The sequence below is a fragment of the Sardina pilchardus genome, chromosome 24 (assembly GCF_963854185.1).
Source record: "Sardina pilchardus chromosome 24, fSarPil1.1, whole genome shotgun sequence".
Taxonomy (NCBI): domain Eukaryota; kingdom Metazoa; phylum Chordata; class Actinopteri; order Clupeiformes; family Clupeidae; genus Sardina; species Sardina pilchardus.
In genome coordinates, this window is record NC_085017.1 from 8,199,246 (window position 1) to 8,210,625 (window position 11,380).

The window sequence follows — 11,380 nt, forward strand, 5'->3', positions numbered from 1 at the left end:
AGGTTATAAATAAATACAATGGTCACAGTATACTGTGTACTTTTTGTTTCAGAACAAGACACTGCCCATTGAAGACACAACGGATTGCCTTAGTACTATGGCATGTGTGTGCCGTGTCATGTTGGAGACTCCGTGAGTATTCCCACCAGGGCTGTACACTGCGAGCAGGTCGTCGCATTTGCGCGTAAATATATATTAGTGCGAATATAAAATTTAAAATGCTCGCACACGTGCGAGTACTGATTTCAACCCTTTCATTCGCATTTTGCTCCTAAAATGAATCCACACCAAGTGGATGAAAGTATAGTACAATTTTCGCGCATCTAATTTCAGAGTTGACAACTCTTACGCACCTGGCTAGACACTCATGCTTTCAGCATCAACCTCGCAAGAAATGTCACACCAAATCCAGTCTTCTTTTTTCTTCAATCTGTTCGTAATCAGTTGGTGACTATGCGATTACCGGTGAAACGGTAAAAATGCTATAAATGATAAATAATGTTGAGTGTAACAATTACCGTGTTCATTTCAAATAGGCTATTATTATCACGGTTGATATAGCTAAACATGGTGTGGAAACCGTGCGTTAAATTCCTCCCAGCTTCACCCAAGCCTGCATTTGACATAGGCCTAGTAGACTTCTATGAAACAAAGATGGTATCCTGATTCAGTTGTCTAAATGATGTAGCCTATAACCACGGTTCGGTGTAGGCTACATCTGCTTTAAAAAGGCGGAACATATTCATCGCAAATATGCGCTGTATCATAGCCACTCTGCGTCTTTTTATGGCTACATTCACATTAAATCCATTCCACTAACGTTATCAGGAGGAGAATACCGTAACGTTTTATTTTCAGCACTGGTTGTCACTCATTGGATAGCCTATAACATATAAAGGCTACCAGACTCCAAGACAAGTGATGGTAGAGTAAGTTAAGCACCCAGCCAATTAAAGATGACCAAGAAAAAAGTGAACGGACAACTCATAATGCCATGCTACGGTTAGCCTGATTACCATCGACTTTCAAAGGCTCTGCGAGACTTTAGTCTGACCAACAGCCTGTGCTAACACGGTTTCTTGCCAGCGCTGGTTGACCCGCCTCCTTTAAGTGCCTCGGTTTGCTACTGGTAGATGTCAGAAAGCGGATTGCCGAGTTTAAACCAATAACAACACTCTTTCCGCTGCCTTGAACACGCCTCTACCCAGAGCCGTTGGAGCTGCTCAAAGTTGATTGGTTCTCGACCAAAGGGGGCAGTTCCGCAGATTTCGGGAACTCAGAAATCCTTCTCAATGAGCAGTTGACCAGACCAGCAGCAAAAGCCTGAAGGCGTTGCGTCACTGGGAGGGCGTGCCAGGCTATGCTACGGTGGCTACCTAAATCATAGAAGTTCACATTGCTGGACACTCATCTTTTCTATTACACCGGAAATATTTGTCTTTCCCGTTGTAAGTATTTTGAATTTTTGAATATATAACATTCATGTTATTGAATGAAAACATGTAGGCTATCCTTGAACTATGCGTTTATATTTTCCTAAAACCGAATGAAATCTAATTATGTCCACGTAGGCTACGGTACTGCTTAAAGTGACAGGCACTCAATTAGACCTACACACCACCCCTGTAATATCATTAAAGACAACTTGTGTTAGTGTAATCAATATGAAGTATTCAAATTACTTTGAATTTTAAGCTATAAGTAATTATGCAGAACCTTTAATGCTATGAATTGTTAACAAAATGTATACAAATTCTGAATTCAAAATATGAAATAGAAACCAGACAACCCATTTTCTGTGTGTGTGCAGGGTTTGAGCAGAGATTAGGATTGCCACTGCTGTGAATGATCTGTATCCTGCTTAAGGCAATAAGGTTTTCAAGGAAATTTCATAGTGCTCCTAAATTTTTTTCTGTGCTCCTAATTTTTTTCATTTAGGAGCACCTATGCTCCTAGTGAAAAAGCTAAGCGTACAGCCCTGATTCCCACCCATTCTTTCCCTCTCTTTGGTGCATATCCTTGCTATCAATTTGTGGAGCTATAAAGCCCCACATGATGATAAATGTAATCTCATCTCTACTGTATACCAGAGAATACAACAACAGGTCTAGAAGCTCATTTTAAAAGAATCCAGCATCCATACTTTGTCTATCACTAATGTACTTTGACTTTTTGCCCCACCCTGTCTATTCAAAAGGTAATCTGACAGTGTGCTCAGAGCAATGCTAGTATCATGTACAAACATGTGTACTCTTCTCTGTCTAATTTGGACTTTGCATGTCTGTCTGTGTGTGTGTGTGTGTGTGTGTGTGTGTGTGTGTGTGTGTGTGTGTGTGTGTGTGTGTGTGTGTGTGTGTGTGTGTGTGTTTAGTGAGTACCGATGCCGCTTCACCAACACAGACACCATGCTCTTCTGCATGCGGGTTATGGTGGGCGTCATCATTCTTTATGACCACGTCCATCCAGTGGGGGCCTTCGCTAAGACCTCCAAGATTGATGTAAGTAATATATAAACAGTGTTTATATATATATATATACATGTATATATATATACATGCAGGGTAGCAGTGATGGTTTTCATGCACATTTGAATGTTTGGGTCTTGAAATGAAAGCTAATGCACTATGAAGTACACAAGTAAAGAGTGCAAATGAATCTCCTGACCTGTTTTTAGACTCCTTGCTAAAAAGTTTGCATAATACAGCCTAAAACCCTTAGGTGCTTGTGCTAGTCATTAATATGTTCTTGAGACAATGGGGCTGGTTTCCCAACAACTATCCTATCCTATGGTTACGAGCTTTCTCTACAATTGATTCTATGAATGTTATATTTCATTCATACATTTCTCCACACTTGTCCCACATATAGTAAGCATGTAGTGTCAACATGTGCTCCCTGCTTTAAACTAGTACTCATCTGGCTGTGTAGTGTGTATAGCTGCTGAAACTAGGTGATATGAGTTTTGTGAAATATTCTAAAACTGTAAAATGACGGTATGATGAATGGTAGAATAGTAATATGAAAATAGCATTGGCTTACTGCTTCTGGATAATGAGGCCCTAGAAGGATATACAACTATGTTCCCACTGGCTTTTGTTACGTCATCATTTGTTGATGGTGAAGTGTTTCACTTTAGAACAGCAAAAGACATGGCTATCAAAACTGACATCTCTTCCTCTGCAGATGAAGGGGTGCATCAAGGTGTTGAAAGAGCAGCCTTCAAATAGTGTAGAGGGCCTGCTTAACGCACTGAGGTAACTTCATGTTTTTATGTATGTGGATAAACTATACTGTCTATGGTTTAAATTGTGGAATTGAATTGTATAAGGATTCAAATGCATCCAAAGTTAAATCCTCTTTGTGTTAGTGTAGGGTGACCAGACGTCCTCGGTTTTAGGGGACAGTCCCTGATTTTGGTAACCTGTCCCCGGGAAAATACCAAACAACTACCTATGTCCCGTTTTTTGAAGATAATACTTGTATGTATTTCAGTCAGAATGGTAGTTAAACTGAAATGTCCCCATTTATTCCCCCACATTTTTCGGATTATGTCCCCCGTTTTGGTCTCGGACATCTGGTCACCTTATGTTAGTGGGCTCTAAAGGCATAGACAACATACACTGGACATGTTAGTATAGCACACAATGTGCAACAGTGGCATCACTACATACTGTAAGAGCCAAGGTGGTCATGTGCCGTCCAAACTAACAGCCGGCCCATCCAATCAAAAGTGTTTGAAGATACAGCTTGAAAAGGAGAGAGGAATATACAGTATCCTGTCACATACAAAATAGGTTCCAACAAAACTTCTGATAAATAATGATGATAATTAATGGTAATGTGGGAAGTTCAGATTGTTAAAATGAATAGAAGGTCTGCACAGCCAAATACAAAAATATGTATTTTATTTTCTCTTAAAAGGCCAACTTCTTGGGATCAAAATGTTGCTCTTTTCAGACCGTCTTTGTTATTGGTCAAGCAATTTTTGGAAAAAGAAAAAAGTGCTCAAATTTGTGTACACTTTTTTCTTTTTCCAAAATTCATCATTCTCATCCAAGTGGAAGCCAAAATCCTGTCAACTTAAAGTCTTTGTAGCTATTAGTATACTAATAAGAGTTTATCTTGAGTTCTAGATTTGCAGGCAGCAAATTTTAGATTGAGATTGAGATGAATGCTTAAATAAGTTGTAGTTTGGACTTTATACAATGATGGACAGAATCTGAGCAACAGCATATCAGTCATCTACATCATCTGAGCACGCTTGAGATGACTATGTTCACAACAAAATCGCTACCACAAGAGAAGCGAGATGATAAGATTCCGCTATCACTTCTTGTCGCGATTAGGGCATTTAACATTCTCAAATTCTGACATTTAGGCTGGCTTTCAGGCTAAGCTGAAACACACCCCATAATCAAACCAAAAAAACATGTTACCAGACCTAATCAGAATTTGAGTCTGGCCACGCCAGGCTAGACATACAGCCTGCAGTTAATAGACCTCTGAAGTTCTTCTACAGAAAGAACCCAAAGGTGTCATCTTTGCCCTTATAAGGAGATCCAGATATAATTGTGATGCATAGGAACTTCCCGTCCATAGCACTACTCAGTCATAATTAAAGGATGAACTTATTTATCGAAGTCAAAACCTGATGAGCCAAGAGGTGTGTAGCAAGTGACACAAAATAGTAACAACAAAAGACAAAAGATAGTAACAATAAGTAGGCTTAGAGATTGTATCAGCCTGTTATCCACAAAATCCACAATTTAGCTAGCCTATACTAAAACAAGCTGTCACTGTTGAGGTGGTGTACCCCTAACTTATCTCAAATGTGCAGGCTGCTGGTGACAGGCCTAGCTTTCTCCATCTGCCTCCCTCCCACTCATACCCTTGGCAGACTCACACACGCAGTGAAGACAAATTGTGTTGCAGTGCAATTCCCCAATGTAATGTTCTAAAATACCATTTAAAAGGAGAGTCTTGTTACATAGGCTATGGTTATTTGACAAATTGACATATAGAAAATAGTGGCCCACCCTACTCAACACAAATTTCTGACTTCGCCACTGACGCAATAAGTGTACTATGATATTAAATCTCTGGGTATTGACCACAGGTTAAAGGTTTGTGCAGTGGTGTTGCTTAACCATGTTTGATTCTCCCAACAGGTATACAACACGACATTTAAATGATGACAGCACCTCGAAACAAATCCGAGCTCTGCTCCAATGAGAGAGGATGAAGGCAGCTGTGTGTTAGGAAGAGAGAAAAAGTGAGACGACATATGAAGGAAGAAGAAACAGATAGAAATGCTGGAATATGCTACTTGTGGGTGACCCAACCTCTGAAAACTGTTTGTTTACAAGCGTGAAAACATAAAACCCATCTCAATATCAATAACCTGGAAAAAAAGTAAAAAAGTATATATATTGTCAAGCGTTCATCATCATGCCTCTCATTTTGTATAACAAACGAGGAGAAAAAAAGAATGTAAAAAAAATATTAATGTCTAAAAGCAGACACAAAGGGATCCAGAAGAAAATGAATAGACTTATCTAAACTATCTATATGCCTCTGGTTAGGAGTAAAGGTTTGAAATCCACCCAGATGCCAGAGTACGTTTGCACTCCCCATCTTGCCATTTCAATCTCATTGCAAGAATTCTTGAAAGTAAGACACGACGAGTTGAGTTCAGATCATCTTGCCCTTTAGATTCCGTCTCCTGGTCTAAACACTTCCTTAGTTACGGATGACCTTGCGACCTCTAACAGACTTCTGGGATCTGCAGAATTCAGTTATCATTTTCTACAGCATACCAGCTTGTCATGCCAAATCTTAGACAAAGAAAGGCATAATCATCTTAATTGAAGTTAAATTTGTGTTGCTGTTTTATCGCTGTAACCTTCTCAAAAGAGCACATTATAGAATTAGTGAAGACTTTGTATTAGAGATTCTATTAGAGTCCTGAACGGCAGTCGCCCCTACCCCTCCCCCCAACACCCCACTCACCAAACACACACACACACACACACACACACACACACACACAAGAATAATATTTCTTTTTAACTCAAACAGTTGAGGTTAAACAAGCCTGAAGAATGATCTAATTTAAAGTAATGACTTTGTGAACACCTGCCTTGGCTGATACTGTACAAGGCTGAGTGTGCAGCAGCTTCACCTGGCTTCTTCACTGTGTGCTGCTGAGCTGTGGCTGTTTAGGGGCCAGAGTCAACCTCTCGGTCATCCTATGCAGTTGCACACATAAACACAAACGTCTGTGAAAACCATGAACTATATGGGGAGGGGGGCTCCATCAACATCTACATCTGCCAGCTTTAGCCATAGAACTGTGAATGGAAGGAATGGAAGGCGTCATCTACTGAAGAGGAAATGCTCATCACACAGACACATACACAGACACAGACACAGACACAGACACAGACACACACACACACACACACACACACACACACACACACACACACACATATATATGCGCACGCACCCATACACATGCAAGAGGTTGTGTAACATTTTGGTGTAAATAAGGGAGAGCGCTGAGAAATCAGGCAACTAAGAAATTTCCATCAGGCAACTAAGAGGTCTGCTAAAGATAAACAAATGTGCTTATGATTAACTAGAGATGTGTCCTTTAGTATGAAGCAATTTTTACATGATATTTGACATGTGGGTATTTGAAATAAGAGATTATGTGATTTTCAAAATGAGGAGAGTTTGACACAGTACTGTACTCTGGATGGCTGTAGTCGTTAGTCCCACTTCATTTGGTCATATATTTTCTATACAGGGATATGTTAAGAGGCATATTCTGTATAAATCTCTAGATGGCATGCTGCAAAAGGTCATAAGATGTGTAAATTAATTTGTTAATTAAAGTGTTTTTAATTCATTTTTTATTTGTTCTGTGAAGTTAATTGGGTATGTGTTGGGTATGTGACTCTCAGAACCATGTATCTGGATCGCACCATGGGTTCCAGATTCAGATTTTCAACTTCATGTTCTGTCAAACACAGCTGAGGTGTTGAGGTGTTTGAGCGTGTGTGTGTGTGTGTGTGTGTGTGTGTGTGTGCGCGTGTGTGTGTGTGTGTGAGTGTGTGTGCTTGGGGGTGGGGGGGTGCTGCTGCCCATTTGCTTGTTATTTTGTACATTTTGTGCAACAATAAACTTATTGTCATTTATTACATTCCTTTTGGAGTTATTACATTGAAAGTAGAGTGCTGTTTTGAAATTGTGAGGATGGCATGGATAAAATCAGAGCAGTAGCCAATTGTAAGTGGACCTTTGAGTTCACTGACAATGTGTAGCATCACTACCACAACCACTACCACCACCACTAGTCATCAGCAATCAGCATTTTGGTCCATCACAAAAATTGGTATCCAAAAACAAACAACATGTTTTAACAGTCATGAACTTCTACTCTCTTTTCACTGAACGACATGAGGACAGAGAAGGTGACATATTGTGTTCTTTTTCAGAAAACCAACAACACAGTCATAGCCAGAATGTAATTTTCTCTTTCAGACTAAGCACTTCAACAGCTTTGGGACACATATAGGCCTACCACCGCACCTCATAAGCACATCAAGTGAGAGATCAGATGAGTGCCTTGGTTTCAGGACTTGATATTCTTGCCATCTGGTGGTAGCGAATTGGTAATGGACCTCAGGGTTATGAGATGAGACTAGAAGAGGTTGAGGAGTTCTCGCTTTATACGGAGTCATGCAAGCTTAGGTTGGTTAAAAAAAAGAGGGCTCATCACATACAGGTGCTGTTCATATAATTAGAATATCATGGAAAAAGTTGATTTATTTCAGTAATTCCATTCAAAAAGTGAAACTTGTAATGTTTAAATTCATTCCACAGACAGATATATTTCAAGTGTTTATTGCTTTTAATTTTGATGATTACAACTTACAACGAATGCGGGGTACACATATAAAGATTTTATAAATCTCAACCGATTTTTTTTATCTGTGAGAGAACCCACACATGAAGAAAAAAAATCTTTCTTCGCTGCCCTCGGAACACCCCACATTTCCAATAACAAATATTGAACATATTTAATATTTACAATTATCGCCACACCCTACAAGAGAGTCTCATAACATCATCTTAACAGTTTAAGATGATCCGCCGTTTTCTGTCTTTGGACGGAAGGGGGGAAATCGAGGCAAAATCAGCCCGATTATCTTTGTTTACCCCCCTTAATAAAACCCCCAAATTCAATATCTAAAAAAAAATGATTATTGTGAAAAGGTTCAATATTGAAGACACTTGGGCTGCGTTTAGACTGCAGATCGGATATGCTCAATTCCGATTTTGTGCTCATATCCGATTTTTTTGATTGCATGTTTACATCTACTTTCGCCAGTGACCCAAATCCGATCATGTGTGTTTACATTTGCCAGACACTTGAAATGGCCCGCATGCGCATGGGCTAAAAGTTTCTTGTAGGGGAGAACCAGCACAATCGTAACACTTTTTTTATTTTCTCAGTTCAAACTAGCTTTACACAAAGACGATAGCCTTGAGAGCAGTGAAACTTGACCAGAACAGAGTCATACAGCTACTCCATGAAAGTTGAAACAGAATGTAACAAATATGTTGCAGTTTGTTAATAACTTAACTTAACAGTGACATGTACCTTTGTTCCAACCTACGCAGCCATTAAAAAGTGCGGTAGGCTACAGTTGTAACAGTATAGCGTCATGGTTGTAACAGTGCTAAAATCGTGAATCCTATAACATATTTTAACACAAAACACTGCTGGCTTAAACAAAGAACATCTGTTTTCATATATAATCAACAAAAAAAGGTCCAAATGTATGACTGTTAAAAGCTAGTTGTATGAGTGATTAGCCATTGCAAACCATACGGTATTATGCTAGCTCACAATAACCTTTAAATAGGCTTATTTTGGTCCTATCGACTTGATAAAACCTGTTAATATAGTTGATGAACTGCTTATTTCTTACATGTCTGAAGCAATTGGTCCAACACTGATATTTGAAGTTGCTGTGTTAACTTTCATTGGGTGTGATCGCGGCACATAAAAATAATCCATAACTCGCAATCATAATTGCTCGCAACATGCGCGATAAAATCAGTTAATTTTGCCAGTGACGGGTGTTACAACTAACTCTTTTACTGTCTATGCAACTAACCCGCACAGGTCTAGGTCATGTTTTTTATTTTCATTTAATTGCATTTGCTGTGACTATATAAATCAAATGGCACTCATGTTAACTTGAAACAGATCGAGGGACTGACGAAATGAACGACATGTGATTGAAGTCTACACATTCAAATTTCACGAAGAAAAGTTTAACAAACAGAACTGCAGTTGCAGTTTTAAAAAATAGGCTAATAGCCTACAAATCGCGATGTTTGAATTTGGCACTTTTTTGCTTAATATCTCTGGTTGGCAGGCGCGTAGGAACGTAGTAGACCTAAGCATTGGGGGGGACAAGAATGAGTTCCGTTGCGCGCGCAATTTTTTTATATTAATAAATAAAGGGGGCGAATTATAAGTCACATAAGAGATAAACAAAACCTAAACATCTGCACATAGGCTGTTCAGAACACATTTCTTCCCTGAAAACGCACACAGTAGTCTGTAGGACAACTGACTCCCCCAATGCTTCCCTTTACGTGGTTGCATAAACGTTGCTTAAATGAAAATATGTTTCTTCTTCTTGACTTTTCATATCTAAGTAAATTTTATGTCAGCTGACAGATGGATGCGCGTTTTGGGCACAATGAATGGGTTTGCCCTTAGTTTAAATGGAGACGCAGGGAGAGCGCGCTGTGGCTATTGTATGTATGCAGCCAGCTCAACAAAGTAACGTGGTTAGAAGATTCCTGTATGCTGCATTGCCGTGACCATTTCCTTGTGGATTTTTCTCATTGGAATACACGAAAGCTGAGATTGCCTTGCGCATCAGTGTTGGAACGATACTCAACAAACTGTGAGATAAACATTGTTTTTCGTGTCTGGGAGATCTCGTTGTCGTTTTAGACTGTCGGCTTCTTATGTTTATTGTTTGGACGTATGGACACTGAACTTTGAGGGGGTGTTTGTTTGTGCATTATGAAGCTTTGTGTTAATTAGTATTTGTCGGACCTTCACCTCAGTGCGTAGTTGCGCGCTAGGTGGCCACGAACGAACTCATTGCTTAATTTGTGACACAATTTTGTGAGTAGCCTATTCATCTTTCATTTGTGTTTTTTCATTTGTTAGATAATGTTGCATGTTTGACGTAGTTTGTAAACAGGCATTCTGCCCGTTTATCTTAAGTCAACCGAGGCCTTCGGTTGCTCATATCCGCCCGTAACCTTATGTGCGTCGTGACAGTGTGTAGATTATAATAAGGGGCAAATTGTTACACATTTAATTTTAAAAGCATAGCCTATAATAGGATGAATAAAGTGTATGGACTTGCTAAATCCAGGTAACCAGATAATTAGGCTATGTGCCACGTCCGATTTCGCAAGTGATAAGCCTACATTTAAAAGCGACAGCCATAAGATTTAGGCTATCGTAGACTACTGTATTCACCCACAATAGGCTACCCTCTTAACTATTTCGAAAAGAATGAAAGAAGGCCGTACACTAAATATGGACTGAGAGAGGAGCCTACAGCTTTCAGACACTCAAGGTGAGGAAGTGCTCCATGCTGCATTATTGAGACGGGCTTCGTTTCGGGAAACATTCTTAAAACACAATGTAAAAGACCTCCGATGCGCAGCGATAGCTATAGTTATGGGGCCGTAACTCAGGAGGATATAATTGAGCTAAGTAATCAACAACATCTGTACTTTGCAGCGTTTTTCTTTCGGGAGGGGGTCCAACATTGGGGGTGTCCCGACCCCCGCGGTTCCTACGCGCCTGGGTTGTAGGCTATTTACAGTAGACCATTCATATTTGGATGGCTATAGGCCTACGATTGTAGACAAATGTTTTATTCTCAATACATGGTCTACGGAAACGTAATAGTCTATCAAAGTATCAAATAGGGCAACTTTTAACACGCTCCGAGTCCGCCAGCGCGCCCACTTGGAATTGTAACCTAACGTCACCAGGCGCAAAATTGTCACAGATTAATGACGTGTGGGACGCATTGCACTGGAATATCCGATTTGTCTGTTTAGACTGTAGACACATGCACACAAATCCGATCCATATCTGATTTAAAACCACATACGAAAGGGGCCTGTATCCGATCTGAGGAGATCGGAATTCATGTGTTTTTTTTCTGTTTACACTGTCGTGGCACAGATCGGATACGTGCCACATGAGAGCAAAAAATCGGATTTGGGTCACTTCAAACTGGCAGTGTAAACGCAGCCTTGG

General features: G+C 39.9%; 1 protein-coding gene across 3 annotated transcripts in view; it reads left to right on the forward strand.

The window, feature by feature from the left end:
- fam49al (family with sequence similarity 49 member A, like) overlaps positions 1 to 6,913 on the forward strand; it is a 32,146-nt gene extending 25,233 nt beyond the window's left edge. For all 3 annotated transcript variants that reach the window (XM_062529722.1, XM_062529720.1, XM_062529721.1), the window contains 4 exons: positions 53 to 132; positions 2,372 to 2,498; positions 3,184 to 3,254; positions 5,169 to 6,913. In XM_062529722.1, coding sequence (XP_062385706.1) covers positions 53 to 132; positions 2,372 to 2,498; positions 3,184 to 3,254; positions 5,169 to 5,232 — 342 coding nt within the window. In that variant the 3' untranslated portion in view covers positions 5,233 to 6,913. The remainder of the gene's footprint in view (positions 1 to 52; positions 133 to 2,371; positions 2,499 to 3,183; positions 3,255 to 5,168) is intronic.
- The last annotated feature ends 4,467 nt before the right edge of the window (positions 6,914 to 11,380 follow it).